Source organism: Euleptes europaea, chromosome 17 (genome assembly GCF_029931775.1).
Source record: "Euleptes europaea isolate rEulEur1 chromosome 17, rEulEur1.hap1, whole genome shotgun sequence".
NCBI lineage: Eukaryota > Metazoa > Chordata > Lepidosauria > Squamata > Sphaerodactylidae > Euleptes > Euleptes europaea.
The window spans coordinates 24188491-24211678 of record NC_079328.1 but is presented as its reverse complement, the minus strand read 5'-3'; the positions used below and the strand labels follow the sequence as shown (position 1 = coordinate 24211678).

The following is a 23188-nucleotide window of genomic DNA, read 5'->3' as shown; positions in this document are numbered from 1 at the left end:
TCACTGCGTAATTTATCTTAGTAGATGCAATAATAGCAGTTTAATACAAGTATTCAGTCTAAATGCACCAGAAGGCTGCTCAAAATGGCTACTGCTATTATTGCATCTACTAAGATAAATGATATATATATTAAGAAGATATTAGCTGATGAAGCTGCAATTACGCAGTGAAAACGCTCGTGAACATCCGGACTCTTTGATGTTTGCACTTGTTTGTAGATGTTTACGTTCACAATACATGTTTGCATAGTTTGCTTATGTAATTATTTATTTTGTTTGGTGAGCCTGGTACTAGAGTTTTCCTAACCTTCAGGTAGTAGCTGCAGATTTCCCGCTATTACAACTGAACTCCAGCCGACAGAGATCACTTCACCTGGAGAAAATGGCCACATTGGCAATTGGACTCTATGGCATTGAAGTACCTCCCCAAACCCTGTCCGCCTCAGGCTCCGCCCCCAAAATCTCCAGGTATTTTCCAACTCGGAGCTGTCAACCCTAGTGCATGGGAATTTGAGAGAGCCTACAACTCATGTCTGACTTACACAGGGTGGGGACTTCAGATCCAACCTATAACATGTGGATCTGTCCAGTCAACAAATATCTGAAGTCCTCTTGGGGCCAGTTATTCATGGTAATTAGCAGCGTGTTCCAGGTTGAATTGCCCCGCATATCTTTTTGAATTTTACATGCTGAACCGTCACTCTGGAAGTGACTGCAAAGCCGGCGCATACCTGCTTGGCATTACTAAAGAGCTCACTTAACGCGATCTTTGGCGTTTGCCGCGAAGAATCCTCCTCAAGGAACCGTGCAAAAACAACACCGGCGCGTTAGCTAGGCACATGCTAATGACTATGCTAACAGGAACAAAGGAGCAGGCGAGTGGTGTGAGGTGGAATTTCTCCTTTTGAATCGGGACCGTGAAGAGGCATTTTTAAAGTTGCATTTTTAAAAAGAGCTTTGAGTGAGCATCAAAACGGACCATGAATAAAATAGTCTTTAAAGGACTGGACCATAGCTGCTTGCTGCAAAAGCATCAAGTGTGTATGTGTATCGAGGGGGTCGACTAGCTCTGTAGGAACTTCTTTCCTGCATCCTGTTCTTGAACCCAGAGTACGGGATTGCATTATTATCCCTAGAGTGAACACAGTGTCTAACTGCAGATCCATTGCAGACTTTTCTACGGGATCGGGAAGCGAAAATGCTTGCCACATCACCAGTTAAGTGAGTTCCTGCAGCAAACCAGAAAGATGGCATAAACTGGATAAAAATCTCATTTTTTTATGCCATACCTCTGAACTTTTGAAATGCTTTTTTATATGCTATAGCTTGATTATGATCAGCGCACCCACCAGCTGTAGTCCATTACCAAGTTTCTCACTGGCAAGAAATTGAGCGTGCAAATAGTCTTTCATCATGATCAGCCTGGCGGAGCACAGTAATTCATAAAAGAGGTTGGGATATATTGAGATCCAATATTGTTTTAGTCGCAATCAATATTCATAATTGTTTGCTTTCTTTTTTTTAGAAAAAAGGTGCAGTATCACCATTGAAGAATGTGCACAGAACAGCCCAGGAGTTTGCAGTTCCTTCATTATACTTAGAGGCACCATAATTTAATTTTCCAAACATTTATTTTTCTAAAATAAAAAAAATACAATAAAAAATTTACAGGAGATGCGATTGATCTGTTGAGGAAAATAGTTATCTTTTATTTATTTGCAAAGACGTTAGGCCCTGGCTTTAATTATACATGAGCAAAAAAGGTCAGTTATCTATTTTATGAAGATCTGCCGCATAAAACTGAACAGTTTATATGAATAATATTTATTCAGGGGTAGGCTGCAAAAGCCTGCCAATTCTTCTGCTGCTTATGAAGGCAGAGGGTTATGCACACATTAGCAAAGGTTAATTTTGGAGTACCGAGGGGATAGTGACCTTTCACAGCCTCTACAACAGAAATTGCATTAAGAGTTTTCAGATGGGGTATTTTTTTCCTAGTTTGCAGTATTGCAAAATTCTTGAGTAAGAAAGACTAGGTCTTTACTTGAAAATAAGATAATGGGCGCTTTAGAGGTTAAGAGTAAGCTCTGTGAAAGACTTATATCTGGGGTGGGTGGGTCCCCCCCCCCTTGCACTTTGTTTATTCACAAATTGGCATCCCATAAAAACAAAAGGAGGGTTACGTGGAACTGAGTGAGTTAGGAAAGTAGACGGGAATAACTCAGGTACACAGAAAGATAGAGTGTGAGGGACCAGTATGAGGAAGTGACTCAGCAGCATGGTGTAGTGGTTAAGAGTGGTGGTTTGGAGTGGTGGACTCTGATCTGGAGAGGGTTTGATTCCCCACTCCTCCACATGAGTGGCAGATGCTAATTTGGGTTGGTTTCCCCACTCCTACACATGAAGCCAGCTGGGTAACCTTGGGCAAGTTACAGCTCTCTCAGCCCCACCTACCTCACAGGGTGTCTGCTGTGGGGAGGGGAAGGTGGTTGTTAGCCGGTTTGAGTCTCCCTTAAGTGGTAGAGAAAGTTAGAGAAAGTAGAGAAAGTTAGCATATAAAAACCAACTCTTCTTCTTTTTCTTCAGAGAAGCAAACAGAGAGAGTGAGGTTCCAGGAGTTACAAGCAGATTTGTTTAATAAAAGCTTTTCTTTATTACTTTTGCCTCAGTCTCAGTTAATTACTACCTCACTTGAAACAGGGTTCCTGCTTTAGCTGTGTGTCTGTCCCATTAGGAACAAATTGGCTGTCCTGGTGTGGGAACTGATGTTCCTTGGGGTGACCTACTGAAAGCTTTAGAGGAGAAGGAGAATGAAGACACATGACTTCAACCCTTACTGGGGTCTCTCTTGCCCGGGCTACCTGCAGGTTTGGCCTGGGTCCTTGCATGAGCAACAGATGAACCAGCTGGCTTTCAGTTAAAGCATGTGCTGGATGTTCCCCTAGTTCCCACTTTACTTTGCTCTCTCCATTGAGTGTGGCTTCCCTAAGGTTCCCAACCCTGCCTTTGCAAATGCTGGTAGATGTTGGGGATGTAGGGTTTCCAACCTCCAGGTACTAGCTGGAGATCTCCTGCTATTACAACTGATCTCCAGCTGATAGAGATCAGTTCACCTGGAGAAAATGGCTGCTTTGCCCATTGGACTCTATGGCATTGAAGTCCTTCCACTCCCCAAACCTCACCCTCCCCCAAAAACCTCATGCCAGTGGTGAAGAGGGACCTGGCAACCCTATGGGGATGGTACCTGGGGAGGGTTGGGAAGGTTTTTGAATAACACTCTAGGCTGCAACCCCTAGTCTCAGTGGTCTTCACAGTCTTTTTCATAGATTAGAGAAAGTTCCTGAAGCAGCATTATGTGGAGGCCATTTTTTCTTCCACTTCTCAGTTCTTTGCCGGGGGTGGGGGCAGAGATTGGGGCTGGAGGCAGGTAATTTTTCCCTGCTCAGGTAAATGGGAGGCCTAGGTTTCCCTGTCCTTGTTTCAGAACTTAGCTGATTAAAATTTATGTCTATATTTTGTCCCTCCTATACACATGGCTGGTGTCAGAGGTCAACACTATTGCACAATTTTAGGGACCCCAGACCCATTGATGTGCCTAGGGTTGCCAGGAGATTTTTGGGCCTGCACACATTTACAGAAATAAATAAATACATACATATACAAACAGTTCAAACCCAACCAGGCATGTGTATAGGTTGTAAAATCTATTACCAGTTACTCAAACATCTGGTCAGATTGGTTCTAGTTGTAATGTGTGTAAAGTGCCGACAAGTCGCAGCCGACTAATGGCGACCCCTAATGGGGTTTTCAAGGCAAGAGACTAACAGAGGTGGTTTGCCAGTGCCTTCCTCTGCACAGCCACCCTGGACTTCCTTGGTGGTCTCCCATCCAAATACTAACCAGGGCTGACCCTGCTTAGCTTCTGAGAGCTGACAAGATCAGGCTAGCCTGGGCCATCCAGGTCAGGGCTCTAGTTGTAATACTGGTTAGTATATGTCTCATATACTATGTGTGCAGGTATCAACCTAGTAGAGCAGTGTCATCATTGACAGGGCAAGGGATTCTGGAATAGTTTCTCTCCCCTGGTCCTTTCCATCCATCATTGGCTGTGCTAGACAAGTTTAAAGCCAAGTTGCTGGGGAGTCCTCCGAAAGTTGGTGCTAGTCCTGCCAGGGTACCATCTCACTCCAGTGTCGACCCCAGGAGGATTTACAGTTTCTGGTAGGGTTGCCATGTTCCCACTTCCAGTGGGAGATCTCCCTCTTTGAGTCCCCAACTCCTGCTTCTGCTTGGTACGCCAGCAGGGGAAAAATAAGGCAAAAAAAAAAAAAATAGCCGTCACAATGACAGCACTAGATCATTTCTGGGGGGAACCATAGAGTTTTTGGAGGAATGTGCTAGAGCATCGCCGTCACTTCTGGGTTTACCCTGGAAGTGACGTTCATTGCCTCCCCTTCAGCTGGCCTGCATCCACCCACCAGCCAGCTGAGGGGCAGCCGGCAGCCCCTTAATTGACAGGCAGTTGCCCCCCTTTACCTGGTATCTGGCAACCCTAGGGGGGATAATGATCGGGTGGTAAAGACTGGCATTATTAGTCCCACCCACGACGTGCTGGACCTTGAAACAATACAGTAGCACCATGGGAAAGCTGCTCTCCCAATGTACTATTTAATGCCTAAAACCACCCCAGGCTGTTGTTCTCTTGTCTGGTTCTCTGTTCCCTTGGTTAAGATTGTGTCACAGCTAGGGTTGCCAGGTCCCTCTTCGCAACCGGCGGGAAGTTTTTGGGGCAGAACCTGAGGAGGGCAGGGTTTGGGGAGGGGAGGGACTTCAATGCCATAGAGTCCAATTGCCAAAGCGGCCATTTTTCTCCAGGTGAACTGATCTCTATAGGTTGGAGATCAGTTGTAATAGCAGGAGATCTCCAGCTAGTACCTGGAGGTTGGCAACCCTAGTCACAGCACACATTGTGGTGGCCTCAAATGAGTCAAAAGATCACAGGAGAAGAAGCTAATATTATTGTTCCTTTCTGGCAATACCTGAGACAGAGAGTCAAATAATTTATTCCATAGAATTCAGAAATGCATCTGACAGAGGGGGATGTGTCTTTTATTTCATACGAGTCCCCGTGCTTCAAATTACCAAGTCCCACATTCTTATTAACTCGTGGGTGGCTGATGTGTGAAAGGGAGAGCGTGCTTTGCAGAGCTCATTTTAATTAGAGGTTTCACGTTAACAGCTCAGATCAAGATTAGCGGGGGATAGCTCATCTCGGAATCCGGCATGCAAGTCGAAAAATCACCTTGACAAAACAGATGGAGCTCTCAGTCATTAGGGAGAAAGTGTTTGTGCCGTTTCAGTGACAAGCATATTAGTCACCGGGACTTTAAAGAAGAGGACTAGTTTTTTTGGGGAGGGGAACAGCCTTGCTGTGCTTAGATATGAAAAAATCTCTTGTCCTTACTGTTGCCACAGTGTCCCTTTCTGAGAGATTATGGAAGGACCCGCATTGCAATCTCCCTAAATTGGGTGGCGAGATGCAAAGCGACAAAACAAAATTTGTGGCTCCCATAGAGATAGAAAAAGGTTTCAACTTTCTCCCAAACCATTGCATGTCTTCACTGTCTTTGGGAAGGTTTTTTCGTTCTACATAATCGTGCTCTGGTTTGCTTGAGCAATTCTGCTACCTTTGCTTGCTCAATTGTGAGGCCAGTGGTCAGTTTTGGTTCTCGCTCAAAGCTCTTTTTTTAAATGCTAACTTTAAAATGCCTTTTCACGCTCCCTATGCAAAAGCAGAAATCCCCCCCCACTTGCCTGCTCCTTTGTTCCTTTGTTTCTATAGCCATTAGCAATCTCCGTTTGCATAGCTAACGCGCCACTGTGATTTTGCATGCTTCCTTGAGGGGATTCTTCGAGGTGGGGGCAGAGCAAACACAAAAGGTCGCGTTAAAGGGGCTCTTAAGAAATGCAAAGCAGGTATGCGCTGGCTTCGCAGTCACTTCCTGGATGACGGTTTAGCGTGAAGAACTCAAAAAAAAAAAATATGCAGGGCACTTCAGCCTGGAACGCGCTGCATATTACCAAGCATAAATGGCCACCAATGAGGTTTTGATAGACTAGCATAGCACAGAGCTGATCCCAGACCGATGTGTCACTTTGGTATGCCCTTGCCTTGGCAATAGATACAGACTATCTTACAACTCTGGGCTTGGCAACCTCTCCCTGGGGGGCCTTGTTTTTGGAAACTGGAGCCAAACAGAGCTAGTGTGGTGCAATGGTTAGAATGTCAGACTAGGTTCTGGGAGGAGCAGGTTCAAATCCTCTTTCTGCCCCGGAAGCTTGCTGGGTGACGTTGGGCCCATCGCACACTCTTACGTTAAGGTTGTTGTGAGGATAGAACGGAAGAGAGGAGAACGGTGTAAACTGCTTTGGGTCCCCCACTGGGGAGTAAGGTGAGATCTAAATGAAGCCAATAAAGAAATAATAAGTAGCATCTTTTCAATCAAAAGGAACAGCTGATTCTGCCCCCAAGGTTGCCATTTTGTGATTGGCTGTGCCCCCCACTGTGGTCGTTTTGTGGTGGTGCCTATTTCCCTTAATACTAAAACTTGGGGGCACCCAAAGAAGTTGATGGGCAATTAGTTCATTACAGATCAAAATAAATACTTCTTTACTCACTGAGAATTTCATTGTGGAATTCACTGCCAGTGGATGTTGCGATGGATGCTAGCATAGATAGGGTTGCCAGCTCTGGGTTGGGAAATACCTGGAGATTTTGGGAACCTGAGGAGGGCGGGGTTTGGGAAGGGACCTCAATGCCATAGAGTCCAATTGCCAAAGCGGCCATTTTCTCCAGGTGAACTGATCTCTATTGGCTGGAGATCAAATGTAATAGCAGGAGATCTCCACCCACCACCTGGAGGTTGGCAACCTTACACATACATGGCTTTAAGAGGGAATTAGATTCATAGAGGAGAAGTCCATCAGTGGCTATGAATAACAGTGCTAGGAAGCTGCATCAGGGAAGACATTGGCCTCTGTGCCCACTTAGTTGGCCTTTCAAGGCAACAGATTGGCTCCTGTGGGAAGCAGGACTGTGGACTAGATGAGGAATTAAGGTCTCAGCATAGTTCCAGTTGCCAACTCTGAGTTACAAAATTGCTGTAGATTTGGGATGGAGCCTGGGGAGGGGAGAGGAGGGACCTCAGCAGGGTATAATGCCATAGAGCACCCTGCAAAGCAGCCATTTCCTCCAGGGGAACTGAAGTCTGTCATCTGAAGATCAGCTGTAATTCCAGGAGATCTCCAGGTTCCACCTGGAGGTTGGCAACCCTAAGCATAGTTTCTCTTCTGATGGTTAAAAAGACCAAGTTTGAACAAGTCTCTCATTTGCCATTTGTGCAGTTGCGAGGGGACCTGGGCTAGTTTTCATCGGAACGGAAAAAAAATGATTATGATTGCTTTGGATCTAGAGGTAGTCTAACTACTCATCAAGGTCCTTCAAGGCTTTCTCATTAACTCGCTAATGGATGTGGCCCGTTATTATGAAGATTAGTAACTCACAAAGCCTGCGGTAATTTGTACCCTAAAAGCCACTGCATGTGCAAGGGGGAAGAAGGGGGGGGAGGAAATGTTTTCGACCGTGAAAGCATTTCTGTGGCCGTTTATTGAGCTCTACCGTAGCACCATACGGAAGCAGGAATTTGCGATGCAGGGTGGGGCAGGAGAAGATGATGCTGGCAAAAGTGTAAGATTATTTAAAAATGTTTTTATTGTGAATATACAGGATGCAAAAACGAAAAGAGGGAGGGTGCAGGGGCAGTCCATCTGCAATAGATGTATAAGTCTTATCAGTCTAATAAATTCAAAAACATTTTAATGAATCATACTACAATGAGTAAACATTTACTACAATAGACATTTACTGCAATAGACAAGTATTGTTGTTCAGATACCCTTTCATATGGTTAGTTCTATGAACTTATTTTCTTGTGTTAGTTTTCTTATGTTATGTTTATCTATGGATTCGTTAATATATAAGTATAAAGTGGCTGCCATTTCTCATTAAACTGCTCCACAGATTCCTTCCCTTGTCAGTTAAATTCGTTATAAAGGTCATTTTGGCCAAATTTGCATATTCCAGCATCTTATCTTTCCATTCTTCTATGTCGGGTAAGAAAGTTTGTTTCCAGGTTCTGGCCAAGATGACTCTCGCAGCCGTTGTAGCGTATTTGAACAAGTTTTAAGTTTCGTAGATAGGTCAGCAGGTGTTATACTTTCGGATCCAGTTTTATTTTTTGCTTGGACATGTTTTGCATTTTATGTTGGATCTTTTCCCAGTATATTTGCAACTTTGGGCAAGTCCACCAAACATGAAAGTAAGAACCATCTGTCTCATGACATTTCCAAAATATGTAAGACTTTTAAGGTGCTTTCACAAGGAACTGTGCAGCTCCCTTTCTAATTATTTTGATGGGCTTTGATACAAAAAGCACACGATAAGAAATCATGCAATATAGCCATATCTTTGTGGATTATACTTTGGATCTCCAAATCAGTTATGCATACTGTTGAGTCAGATGGGGTCTCTCCCCCATCCCCCGCCCCAACTTATTCTGGTAAATACTATAGAGGACACCTGAGATTCAGGGCAACCCCCCTTGTCCATATCTTCAAAGTTTTTCCTGGTCTTGTGGCTCCCTTCTCTCTCTGCACTCATCTGGAGATATCCTGAGCCATTCCCTTTCTTCCTTGATTTCCTTTCCCACTAGCCCTCTAAAGATTTCCTGCTCAAATAACTTTTTTTCTTTCTGCCCCTTGGATCTCTGTTTGCCTTCTGGAATGCCAGCATGACACAGCATCTCTCCTTTCCTTTCAGTTTTTCCCCAAAACCCAGCATGGGGAGGGGCTGTGGCTCAGTGGTGGAGCATCTGCTTGGCGTGCAGAAAGTCCCAGGTTCAGTCCCTGGCATTTCCAGTTAAAGGGATTAGGCAGGTAGTTGATGTGAAAGACCCCTGCCTGAGGCCCTGGAGAGCCACTGCTGGTCTGAGTAGACAATACTGACTTTGATGGACCAAGAGTCTGATTCAGTAGAAGGCAGCTTCATGTGTTCAAATTCCTTTCCTTCCCCCTTTATTATTGATTTCCTTCATTTATACCCCACCATTCTCTCCAAAGGGAAGCCAAAGTAGCTTACATTGTTCTCCTTCCCCCTGATGTTGTATCCTCACAACAGCCCAGGTTAGCATGAGTGTGTGTGCGCCTGGCCCAAGGTCACCCAGTGAATTTCCCTGGCTGCATGGGGATTTGAACCTGGGTCTCCCACATCCTCGTCATACAGTCCAATCACTGGTTTTTAAATGCTGTTACGAACTTCGCGGGAATTATTTCCAAAGATGATAGCTGCTGTTAGACTGTGTTGAGGGAAATGCTGGAGACCAAAGTCAATACCAGAATTGGTTTAAAAACAGCTTCCTACCACAAGGAGGGGGGGGCACCCATTTGTTGACTGACATGCTGCTTGGGTGGGAGAGAGTCCAGCCTACAGCAGCATGGCTGATTGCAAGTAAAGGAATCCCATTGGTCTATCATGTGGAGTTCATATGGAGTAGGGTTGTGCATATCAATATACCCGAACCAAAAATAAACCCGAAATTGGCTGTTTCAGCAATATTCCGGTATCGGGTAGACTGAATACCAAACCTGGGAAACTGCCTGAAGCCGAATAGGCGATTCCTGAAAAAGCCGAATAGATATTCAGCTTTTTTGGGTTTCGGCTATTTGCCTTTGCTCAGATGCACAGCTCTGTGTTTTCTGCCGTTTTTGTATCTTTGACTGGTTTTGTTAGGAAAAATACTGTAGTAGCCATTAGTGCTAAATCAAACTTATTGTTAAATGCATTGTTATCTCCCTTTTTATTTTATTTGTTTATTTTATTCAATTTGTACCCTGCTCTATTTCCTGGCTGTTTTGTACTTTGTATATTAGCTCACCCTCGTGAAGAGTTTGCCCTCCCCCATGTACACACCAGCAACACTGTAAAATAAGCAACCTCTCATAGTTCCAAGGACAATATTCTAGAAAATGTTTCCTACCATATGTCCTGCTAGCTTGAACACACATATCACACCCACTCTCTCTTGGTCCAGTGCTCTTCCCCTCAATATTCTCCTTCTTGTATGCACTTTAAAATACATAATTTTAATTCCCTTGCAATAAATGAATTTCAGGCCCCAAACCACAGAACACCGAACTGCAAGTTTAATTTCCAGCTAACACAGCAACCAGGCAATTAAACAGCAGCCTGGTAATATCTATCCTGGAGTGAATGATGCCCTAAACAAATGGCACATTATTGTTGAACATGGGCATGTGAGAACGATAAAAGTAGGTCTTTATTTAATTATGACTATGATATTGGGCACTACAGACTTATAAATTCTTGCAGGAATAATTTATTCCCTTTTATTGCTTTTTAAAATGGGGAGTGGGCAATTTTGAAAGGGCTCCGGTTAGCTGGATGGCTGGTGGCAGCAGGGAGCTGGGCTGGGTATTTGCTGCAGCTCAGGTAAGGTTGAGGGCACAGGTAAGGTTGAGGGGGAAGGTGATTGTATAGTTTGATTCTCCCTTAAGTAGTAGAGAAAGTCAGCATATAAAAACCAACTCTTCTTCTTCTACTACAACATTATCTCAATATTTTAAGGCCATTAAAAAAATAACGGGGTTGCTCTGACACCACCGATAACAACCCTGATGTCAATAGCACTCTCATTATTTAACCCACAAGCCGAAGAAAATTAAGTAACTCCACAACTGTAAAAAAATGCACAGGGGGGCTGATGTGGAGAAGAACCCTGCCCAAACCAATCCCAATGCTTGTGGGATTACTCCAAGAAAATTAGGAGTAACTCCAGTGTGCGGAAAAGGTCTTGGATATTTGGAGATTGGCTGTAGTGGCAAGGAAAAGCACTGTACATTTTCAAGAGCCCTGTCTCCTTCGTGCTTCTACAGGTTTAGAGACACAATGAAGCCAGGAAGGCGTCATGCTAGCCTCTCTTGCCTAAGACCCACAGCAACATGGGCCTCAGTTTACCTGTTGGGAGTTTAACATTAGCAGGGCAATTTTCAGCATCTTGGAAGCTCTGAAACCATTCCTCTTTTTTGTTAGCAATGCTGATGTAAAAAGTGGGCTGAAATGAAACCTTTTAGGCAGTTGTGTGAAAAAAAAACTCTGAGCACTTGAGCTAGTTTTGGCTTTTTTTGGCTTCTTTTGAAATGCCGCAGATGTTTTCCCTGAAGAGGAACCTTCAAAATTATTTTGAATTCCAATTCAGGTGAAATTTGAGTAGCATATTTATAATTTACTGAGAGTGAAACTAGATGTTTACCCTTTAAAGTGGGGTGGGGGCTGCTGCTGAAAACGGCAGCTTCGCGCCTAGTTTCCCTTCCTCTGCCCTATAATGTGCTCCCATGAAATGTGTGCTACGAAATCAACATACAGACCATTACCATTCTATTTCCTGATCTGTATCATTGGTTGCTGCTTGATCAGGGTCGGGGAAATGAGGAAGCGCACAGAATGATTATAGTGTAGGAGCAAACATTACAGTAACCTCGTCTTGTCTTAAAGGACGATGTACTGTAAATTGCAAATGCCGAAGTCAGTCCTTAAGGTGCGGAGGGCTCTGCAGGTGTGGTGGCAATAAAAAGCTGTGCGAGAATAATGATGTTGAGAAACATGACAAGTAGGGAAATGACCTTTGGGATTCTGATAACGACTTGTAAAACCTGTTAAGCATTCTTTTCTTTGTAAATAAATACTATAATTTCAATAAATTGTATATTCCAATATGAAAGTTACAAATTATTTCCGATAAACCTTTAAAAAAGAGGATTTGGAATTAACAGCATAACAGCCTACGGACTTTTATGCATGACTGTTTCCCTTGCTGCCACCCCCCCCCTCCCCAATGACTTCGGGGCTTTGTTTTCATTATGCATGCATTTTCCGATCGTTGAAGGTCGCCTCACATCCAGAAAACACGGGGAAAATGCAAAAGGAGAGCAAAGTGACCTCAGATGGTCAGAAAATGCATGCATAATCTCTCTCTCTAAGTCTATGGAAACAGCCATGCATAAAAGGCCTATATCTCCTAAATGGTTAACAATATCAAAATTAGGGTTGCCAGGTCCCTCTTTGCCACTGGCGGCAGGTTTTTGGGGCAGAGCCTGAAGAGGGCAGGGTTTGGGGAAGGGAGGGACTTCAGTGCCATAGAGTCCAATTGCCAATGTGGCCCTTTTCTCCAGGTGAACTGATCTCTATCGGCTGGAGATCAGTTGTAATAGCAGGAGATCTCCAGCTAGTACGTGGAGGTTGGTGGAGATAAATTAACACCTATGCTATACTAATAAGGTAATGAGAAACACTAGCACAAGGCTCAAAGATGATTGCAAATTCTATATTACAAAATCAGCTATACAAAAGACATAGTGAATAATGTGTCCATACACCAAAGGTGACAGTGCAATGATGACAATACAAACAAATAACAATCACACTCAATATGATTTCTACAATGGTACTTGACAATTCGCATGTGCAAAGCAGCGCTAGATGACAAAAGTTCTGATTTACTTATGCCAGCCACGAAGGCTATATACACAGACATATAGCTTCAAAAAAAGTCTCCACAGCCAGAGGGGAAAGTTGGAACGCTTCCCAGGTTGTTTTCGCCACTAGGGGCTTCATCAGCGTATTTTCGGCACAATAGGCCCCTTGAAGCCCCGTAGGGCTTATCTTTTTTGCTCTGCCTCCCTGGGCTGATAAGATTCACAAGTCAAAATGTGTCAAGTACCTGGAGGTTGGCAACCCTAATCATAATGTTAATAATACCCCATTTTGTTCCTTTTTTATGTTTACTCAAGAAGGTCCTTAGTAAAATTTTCATAGGACCACTGTGAAAGGAGTTATAGCCTGGAACGCAAATGGATGTCCATGGGGCAGCCATCTTGGATTTATGATGTCACACGGGAAATACACCACAAATTTAGACACAACACCTGGTGGAACATGATAGTATATTGTATTAGCAATGTACCCGCTATAGTCATTCATTCCCTTCAATCAAAATCCTATGGAATTAAGTATGCACCTGTACTAGGACTGGTTAGTAGAAATACCTGGTGGTAGTGGCTTTGTGTTTCTGCCCCACTCTTAGGTGCGACTGGAATGGTGAGCCCACCGAGAAGCTGAGAGGATGACTATGACATGTGAGTTGGAGACGGAATATCTTTTCTTCTTTCTGAGGACCAAAACTGGATTGGTTTGAGGACATTAATGATGAAGCTGACCTGCATGTTCTCCTTCATCCTGCTGTTCGGAGCAGCTGGGCTTGTTGTCTTCATCCACCTGCAGGATCCAGAAGAAATTGTCCACCAGCAAACACCAGGTTACAATTTTTTCAGATTCTCTTCTTGTGCTGTTTCTCCTGAATTGGTTCTTATGCAGTAATAGTGGTGGGAAAGGGTTCTTTGCAATTCACTGGCCTGCAATTTTCTTCTGGGGGGAAAAGTAGCATTGGAAATGTTCAGTTTGTTGTCAGTGGAAGCCCTCTTACGTCTAGCAAAGCTGTGTAGGTGTGGCATGAAGAATGGTCCATTCTTTGCAAAGAGCATGGTGGTCTTGTCCCAGGTGGAGAGTTGTAATGCTTAAGGCGAAGATAAACATTTCTGTAATGCTCTATTTATACAGTTTATCTGTATGTTGTTTTGCCCGGACTCAAAGTTTGAGGCAGGTCACTGTTGTCCGAGGTAAATCTAGAGAAACTTCGCTGATACTTCTGGTCCCTGAGATGGACCTTAAGTGGCCATTCGTCAGTGTTGAGTTGCAAAGCACATTCAAGAAAGCCAGGATGATTTTGGTCACTTTCCCATGTTCCTGGTTCTAATTGTAGTGAACCCAAGCAAATGTTGTTGTTTTAAGTATTAATTTCATGTTTGCTGTGAATGCAAAAAGGTTTCTTTTTTCTATTTGTCTTTCCCCCAACTCCCTTTGTGGGCGGAGTGGGAGATGAGATAAATTGGTAACAAGCACTCAGAAGTTCTTTGCCTCAGCTGAGAATCAGCTCGGGTAGTTTCCCTTTCGGTACCCCAAGTGAGCCCCAGGTGACTAGTGACTAGAGATGGGAAGGCCTGGGAAAAAGCCGGAAAAATTGGGGAAAAAACAAGTTTTTTTCCGGTTTTTTTCCAAAGCCTTTTTTTCGGAAAAATTGGGAAAAATGTGTGTGGAATATGTTTTTTTTCCAATGATAAATAATATATCTATGACATGGTATTCAAACTATATAACATGAAGACCTTAATGAAAGATTTCTGAGAGTTTTTGTAAAGTCTTAAATTATTGCAAGTTCTCTCACCTGAATATGCTGATCCAGAAGCATATATTGCTCTTGCAAGGGCATGATCAATTTTCTCCTGATTTTCAGGTGTCATTTTATCTATAAATGAAGGTATGGTGCATTTTTGTGAGGCAGTGGTTTGCAACACTTCTTTACTTGAAGATGCTGCTGGGGAAGAAACACTTTGTAATGATCCAGAAGCAGCAGAAATAGTGTTTCTGGAATTAGAACTCTGGAAAGAAAAGCTACTTGCACTTTCATTCTCATCATCTAATTCCATAAAGTATTTTTTAATGTCTTTAGGGCACCTCTGGCATGCAAGAATGTGTTTTGTCATCCTTGTAGCATTTGGAAAAGAATATTTCTATGGAACATAAATATTGAGGATGACATTAACTTTATTTGCTGTTGGTGCTAAGGGGCAAATCTGATTATTTTTTATGTTGATGGTTTCTTGCTTTTTTGTTGCATTTGAGGGAAAGGGGGGTGGTTACCTGTTTTATTGCAAGCATAATACTTTTATATACACTCCGTTTCACGCAATTTGTAAAACTACTCCACACTGAACTTTCTTCCAATTTTTCCAAAAAAATTTTCCAGGAAAAAAATGTTTTTTTTCCTCATGGCTTCAAAATTTCCGGAAATTTTACATCTCTATTAGTGACAGACCTTTGGGGTTTGTGGTGTAGCTCCCTGTGAGAAAGGTTTTGTCTCCTTGACTTGGAAGGAAAAGGCTGAAGCAATTTTGAATGTTGTGTATAATTGTAATATGGTACCTTTTTAGTGAAAATTTCTCCCCCTGTTGAAAATGTACATTTGGGTATGGAAGTTGAAAACTCAGGAAAACTCAGGCCAACATATACCTTGGAGTGGTTGTGGTATCTCAAGGCATGGCACAGACTTTTCTGTTCTCTCACTGTAAAAAGGTGACTCAGGCATCCTGCATCCTTACTTCCCATCATTTTCTACACCATGTTGGATTGGAATAGGCAATTGCTGTCTGTAAAGTGATTCCAATCCTTGTCTGGTTGTAGTGTTGCCAGCCAGTTGCTGGCAACTGGCAGGAGACTGGGCAGGTGGGGACAAGGAGGTGGGTGGCATTACTCGACAGTGTGATGTAATTTCCGAGGGAACCCATGTCATGTCATTCTAGGACTCAGTGGGAACTCTTTGCTTTTACCACAGAGCTACTGCTGTATCCTAGAACGGCACAAAGTCTCTTCTGGGTTCACCCTTGAAATGATGTCACGCCAGTGACACAATGGTGATTTCTTTCTTCAGTCCCCCACCCCACCCCACTGGCCTAACAAGCGGCAGCACATGTTGAAGGGCTTGCCAGTGGGAGGTCTCTCGCGGTACTGGGAGACCTGGCGACCCTATCTGATCGACACATGCCCCTCTTGTGCAGCTCAGCAGATCTAAGCTGCCTCCAAATCTCCCCTGAATATCAACCTGAAAACCAGATGGGCTTGCCTTTTCTTCATGCCCCACTTCCCCCAAAGCAGAGCAGAATTATCTCTGGGGAGAGATCGTTGCTCACTGTTAATACATTCAGTCCAGTTTAATTTGGAATGGTGCAATTTATAAAACAAGGTTAATAAAAGATAGTTTGGATCTTTCATGTTCGCTCTGTGTTCCAGAAAGGGTGCTTTATTGGCTGTAGTCTGAGCAACCGCGGTACGGAAACCTTGATGTACTACTTAAGCCAGAATAAAACGAGAGTCATAAAACTTTAAGTAATGCTTACATTACTTTCCGTCAGCAAAGTACTCCTGACAGTAGCTGTTTGTGTTGATTTGTTACTATCCATTTATTTTTTTTCCCCGTGGTTCACACTGCAACCTAATTGTAATCCTGTACTGAGAAAGCAATATCAAAGTAATTTTCCACAACATTAGTTACAATTTTCTTCTGATCTTTCGAGTGAAACAATCCCATCCTGTTGGCTTCTCTGAACATATAAACCTTGATTACATTTATCTGTTGGAAACGAATGCTTACAATATATTTATATATATATATATGTATGCGCCTGGGATGCGGTGGGTGTCGTGGAGTTTTTCCGCTACTGGTTGACAAACCCTCCCTCCCGATACTTAGACGCAGCACAATGCATTTTGCTCTGAACAGACACCGTTTTGTGACAGACGGCTCTTTACAAAGGGCAAAACAGATTTCCTGAGCATCTGTATTAAATATAGAACATCGTTTGCGGGGTGCAGCAGACACGATAACTTTACCCAGAAGGGCACTTGTAGAAGCATTATGATTAATGTCGAAATGGAATCTGTGGAATTAAACGTTCTGTAATTTTGATGCTTTCTTTGAAAGTACAGCATCTGAAGTAACCTGGTAGCCGCCCTCGACATGCTCTCCTGTCTGAACGTTGGAGCTGTTTCACTGCATCTTCGAGACCCGTCTCTTCTGCTGACAGCATGCTTCGTCTCAATTCCGGAATGCCTTTACCTCTTTGCTCACTGAATCCAATTGGCTCTGGGGGGCAACATAATCCTCTTCATGTGTGCCTCTGCCATGTCATCGCAACAGATATAGTGCTGTGACATCATCAACACAATTGTATAGTTTGCCACATGCAGTAGGACAAAGTGGGTGCAGTTGAGGCTGAGGACTTAGGCCTTTTATGCATGGGTGTTTCCCTCGCCGTCACCCCTCCGATGCCTTCGGGTCTTTGTTTGGATTATGCATGCCGTTTCCAACCGTCAGAGATCACGTCGCTCTCCCCCTGCATGTCCCCATGTTTTGCCCGCGTTTTCATGGGGGTGTGCTGTATTTACACACAGGCCAGATAGATAGATAGTTTATTTGCGGCCCTTGGCCAGATAAAACAAGATACATGGACTAAAATGGTCTTACCGACAAAGGTTTACAGTCCGAGTCTTAGGTCACTTAAAATTTTTTTAAAAATAAAATAAATAACATCCAAGTTACACCTGCCATTTGGACTAAGAGACTACTCTGTGGCAATGAATTTTCATTGCAGCCGTACAAAACTTTGCTACCTGAGAGGTGATTGAGGGATTATCTCCTTGTAGAAGCTTTCCTATCTTTTCTCTTTCCCTGTCAGGTCCCATTCTCAGTATGAGGGGCTCAATAAACTTAGAACGGGATATAGTGTAAAAGTTACAGTTCAGGAGAACATGTTCAGTGGTTTCTAAATCCCCGGATTTGCAGGGGCATAGTCTTTCTGCCCTGGGTATCTTCTTGAATTTCCCCTCTAACATAGCAGAGGGTAAGGCTGCGCACCTAGCCAAGGTAAAAGCCCTCCCATAATTGTTTATCTCTAAGTAACGAAGATAGGCTGCCGGTGCAAGGATAAATTTGGAGTGGGGGGGAAACATAAATAGGGGCACTCTTGCTAGATCTACTTGTCGCTCGATATCTTTAACCCTTTGGTTTATAGTTGACTTAGCTTGATCCCACCCTAGCTGAAGTAGTGCTAGGGGGATAAAACCCAGGTTATTTAGTTTGTCTTCAATGGCTATACACACAGGCCATTTTTGCATGGTCAGTTTTGATGCTCGCTCAAAGCTCTTTTTTAAAATGCGACTTTAAAAATGCCTATTCACGGTCCTGACACAAAAGGAGAAATTCCCACTCGTCTGCTGCTTTGTTCCTGTTTGCATAGACATTAGCATGTGCATAGCTGACGCGCCTCTGTTGTTTTGCATAGTTCCTTGAGGGGGATTCTTCGCGGCAAACAACAAAAGTCACATTAAATGGGCTCTTTACTAATGCAAAGCTGGTATGCGCTGGCTTCGCGGTCACTTCTGGATTGACGGTTCAGCGTGCAAAATTTAAAAAAAAAATATGCGGGGCAATTCAGCCTGGAATGCACTGCTAATTACCATGCAAAAATGGCCACAGTTAACTTTATTAGGGTGTGAGAAATCTTTAAAGAGTGGTCTGAGGGTAGTAGTTTTAAAAGATCAAGCTTGGACAGCTCCGTGCAAAGTAGTTATTCTTGTGAAGATGGAGGAACAAGTGGATAAGTGTATACCATCACATGTGAGTTTTGATGGGCTCCCCTTGTTCAGTTCCATGTCTTCCGCATATATGAAATGCCTGGATTTCCTTCCACCTCCTTCCACACTTCCCTTCAGAATTTCTCTGATGTTCCATTAGCATGTGCATTTTGCTATGCATACTGCTCCATTGCTTCTTTGGTTGCTAAAAACACAGTCCTGAGCTGGTCTTCTCAAAATCCTACTCAGGACTATTCACTGGGGCTTACTCCCAGGAAAGTGTTCTTAGGAGGCCAGTGAAACAATGCAATCCTAAACAGAGTTACATCCATTGAAGTCAATGGGCTTAGAAAGTTGTCACTCTGCTAAGGATTGCGCTGTAAAATCCTCAGCCTCTTCTCTCTTTACGTTGTATACTAACTGAATAGAATCTCCTATAGCAAAGCCTCTACTTTCTGGAGAAGTGCCAGGCATACAGGCAGGCTACAGAGTGCTTTCACCTGGTATGTAAGCAGTGTGCCCTGAAAGGAAGGAGATCGGGAGGAGAGTTATCCCAATTTAACACTTGCATAGCACTCTGGAGGGAAAAGTTTAGGCTTCATTTAAACCAAAAGGGCATGTCTCTGTGTTGATTTGCAGTGCAACCAAACGTCACTCCCAAAAGGAGTCATTCACATCTATTACTTTACCCAAAAATAATGTTAATTTCTTTTTTGCAGTCCACACACACACATACTCAGGGACAGGAGTGGTCTTGAGAAGGAGAATCAGGGACGATCAAGCAGAAAACGTGGTCAGCTCCAACCTAATGAGATGGTAATAGGGTTTAATTGAGTTCCTGAAGAGGTGAGCTGTGGCTCACAAAAGCTCATACCCTGCCAGAAATTTTATTAGTCCTTAAGGTGCTACTGGACTCCTAGTCTTTTCTACTCCTAGAGACCAGTGAGGTTCCTTTTAGAAAGGTCCTTGGGTAGGGTTGCCAGGTCCCTCTTTTCCATCGGAGGGAGGTTTTGGGGGTGGAGCTTGAGGAGGGCAGGGCTTTGGAAGGGGAGGGACTTCAATGCCATAGAGTTCAATTGCCAAAGTGGCTATTTTCTCCAGGTGAACTGATCTCTATCAACTGGAGATCAGTTGTAATAATACCAGGAGGTCTCCAGCTAGTACCTGGGGGTTGGCAATCCTATACCCATCATGGTCTCTAAAAATTAGTTTTGCTGGCTTTGGTCTCCTTTACTAGCTCATTACTTAAAGCTACATTCTCTTGTTTAAGCATTTTGTCGAATGGACTCTGGGTGTGTATGGAAATTAGAGTATTGTCCTTGTGCATGTAATTACATTGCACATGCTTTTTTTAATGATCGTGGTGCGGTAGTTTTCAGGAAAGGTTTTCCTATTAAGGCAGCAAGGTATTTCGCGTTATGATTCCCCATGACTGCTAACAAGACATTTACATAATGTCATCCTTTGCACAATGGGAGATTAGGTGCCCAAAGATTTTACATTTGCAGAAAAATGCTCGGTAATTGCCCACAATGTTCTCGACGAGGTGACACGAAACCAGAGAATAGGCTGGACTGTCCATTACTGCTGCTCTCCACTGTGAACTGTCTCCGAATAATGACTACCTCCCTAAATGTGCAGAATTTTTAATGAGCCAATCAACACCTTTCCTTTGTTATCCCGGGGCTGACCCCTATGCCCTCATAGCTGATGTGATTGGTACTCTGCTACCCGGGGCAATCGGACAAATCGGTCCTCTGTTCCAGAAGAGAGTGGTTGAGACACATCCACATGATCTGCCTGTAAAATCCACATGGATTGTCCTTCATGCTTTTGAAGGACTCTTTTGACTCTCACCTGTCTCTTTAACAGACTTTACCCCACTCAAACCATTGTAGGCAATTACCCCACTCAGAGCCAGCGCGGTGTAGTGGTTAAGAACAGTGGTTTGGAGGGGTGGAGTCTGATCTGGAGAACCGGGTTTGATTCCCCACTCCTCCACATGAGCGGCGGAGGCTAATCTGGTGGACTGGCTTTGTTTTCCCACTCTTCCACACAAAGCCAGCTGGGTGACCTTGGGCTAGTCACAGCTTTCTCAGCCCCACCTACCTCACAGGGTGTCTGTTGTGGGGAGGGGAAGGGAAGGTGATTGTAAGCCGGTTTGATTCTCCCTTAAGTGGCAGAGAAAGTCGGCATATAAAAAACAACTCTTCTTCTTCTGAAGTATACTTTTCTCACATAATTGATATTACCTCCCCTTGATCGGTGGTGTATTTCAACCACTGTCCCAAAAGTGAGTAATACTGTTAGGCTCTTTGGATTTTTGCAGTTTGGTTTTAAATTGCATTGTTTCGTTTTGCATTTAAATATTATAATATGCCACCTTGAACTTTGGATTCAATCTGTAAGGCACACTAAGCATTTCAAAGAAAGAATATAGGTTATAAATGGAATAACCAACTTTTTTAAACCAAGATTGAGAATAAAAGTATTGAAGACATTCTTGTTTACATAGTGATACTGGCTTGCATCTAGAAACACAGATTTAAGGACACTTTTGTCTTTGGAAGAGGGGTGGTGATTTCTGTTGATTCCTCCCCCCCCCCCCCCAATACAGACCCCCACTTTGTCCCAATGTCATTCCTGAGAGTCTGGGAAATTCCTAAGAACATAAAAACATAAGAAAGGCCCTGCTGGATCAGACCAAGGCCCATCAAGTCCAGCAGTCTGCTCACACAGTGGCCAACCAGGTGCCTCTAGGAAGCCACTAACAAGACGAGTGCAGCAGCACCATCCTACCTGTGTTCCACCGCACCCAAAATAATAGGCATGCTCCTCTGATACTAGAGAGAATAGGTATGCAGCCTGACTAATATCCATTCTAACAGCGATGAATACCCCTCTCCTCCATGAATATGTCCACTCCCCTCTTTAAGCCCTCCAAGCTGGCAGCCATCACCACATCCTGGGGCAGGGAGTTCCACAATTTAACTATGCGTTGTGTGAAAAAATACTTCCTTTTATCTGTTTTGAATCTCTCGCCCTCCAGCTTTAGCAGATGACCCCGTGTTCTAGTATTATCCTGCTCCAAAATATGAGAAGACAGTGTTGCTGGGCCTCTGCTCTCAACCCCCTGGAGCTTTGGGGGCGGGGAATGGGGAGGGGAAAGCATTGATGTGGCAACATCACTTCCAGATTTCATCTGAAAATGACATCTGGAAACTCTAGGAAGTCCCTGAAACTCTGTGATTTTACCATAGAGTTTTGGGGGAAATCCTTGAGCAGCATGACATTCATCGACATCCCTTACCCCATTCTGTCTCCCTTCTGCCAGTCATTTGGATACCGGCAGGGATAAGGGAACATGAGCAGGAATTTACGCAGCAGAACCAAGGAAATTGTAAAAGCAGAAGACGTAGATGTTCCTTTTTTTTTTTTTTTTTTTTGCCAGATGCCGCACAATACTGGGGACATCTCCCTTGTGGCATAAGCAGATAAAAAGTGTGGTTTCTCTTCTGATCCATCAGATAATAAAGGGTATCAGCTGCCAGAATTCTTACCATTTGCAGCATAATTACAAGGTATTAACTGCCCTGTGATACAATCTATGCAGCGAAAACCAATAGAAAACATGAGATAAGAATGGATAAGCATCAAAGTAACCTTTCTTGTTGGGAAATATGCTTTTAGTGGTGCCTTTAGTGAAGCACTTATTGGGGAATGGGCACAGTCCCAGTAGTTTTCGGGGGCTAAAACAGCCATGACAGAGATTGTGCCAGTCTGTAAAACATAATTTGTGTGCATGCACAGCCACAGTTCAAACTAGGGACACATGGAAAGGGAAAACAAGGGATTTAATCTTACAACCCGTTTGGTTTCACCAATTGAAGCTGGGCTATCTGCAAAATTCTTATTATTAGCAAAAGAAAAAAGATGTGTTCTTGCAAGGCCTGTCTTTTTTCCTTTAAAATTGTAATAAGGCTCAGGGAAGACAGGTATCAAATAGCTAAAACGGACGGGGGATGAAAGGTTGAATCCATGCTTCCTTTTCTATAGGACCCCAATTCCAATCCCGACTGCCCATATGCTCAATTTGTAGCCATAGAGGATGGAGTCTATGCACATACAAAATATAGCAAAGCGGTATTTCCAAACTCAGGGATGGAGCCTTTGCACTTGCAGTTCCTACATGTGTAGACTCCACACTCACAAGTGAACAGTTGTGTGTGGGTGGGGGCAGGGCCAATTCACTTAACCAGCGTGGTGTAGATAAGAGCAACAAACTCTAATCTGGAGAGCCGGGTTTGATTCCCCACTCCTCCACATGAGCGACGGACTCTAATCTGGAGGACTGGGTTTGATTCCCTGCTTGTCCACATGAGCAGCGGACTCTAAGCTGGAGAGCTGGGGTTGATTCCCCACTCCTCCGTATGAACGGCGGACTCTGATCTTGTGAACCTAATTGGATTCCCCACTCCTACACATGAAGCCTGCTGGGTGACCTTGGGCTAGTCACAGTTCTCTCAGGACTCTCTCATCCCCACCTATCTCATAAGGTGCCTGTTGTGGGGAGAGGAAAGGATTGTGATTGTAAACCGCTTTCAGTCTCCTTAAAAGTAAAGCGGGGTATAAAAACCAACTCTTCTTCTTCTTCCTGCCCCTCTGTGCACATTGATTTAAATGTACAATGTCATCTATAGAGGGCTTTTGTGTTCTCTTATTATGGAAGAGCAGACTCAATGACAGTTTGTACAAACAGGGAGTTCAGATATTGTAGATAATGCTTGGCTGGCTTTTCTTTAGAGGGTT

At 43.7% G+C, this 23188-nt stretch overlaps 1 protein-coding gene across 1 annotated transcript in view; it reads left to right on the top strand.

Moving 5' to 3' along the window:
* The first annotated feature begins 13244 nt into the window (after positions 1-13244).
* CHST8 (carbohydrate sulfotransferase 8) overlaps positions 13245-23188 on the top strand; it is a 269314-nt gene continuing 259370 nt past the window's right edge. The window contains exon 1 of the mRNA XM_056862796.1: positions 13245-13448. Coding sequence (XP_056718774.1) covers positions 13337-13448 — 112 coding nt within the window. The 5' untranslated portion in view covers positions 13245-13336. The remainder of the gene's footprint in view (positions 13449-23188) is intronic.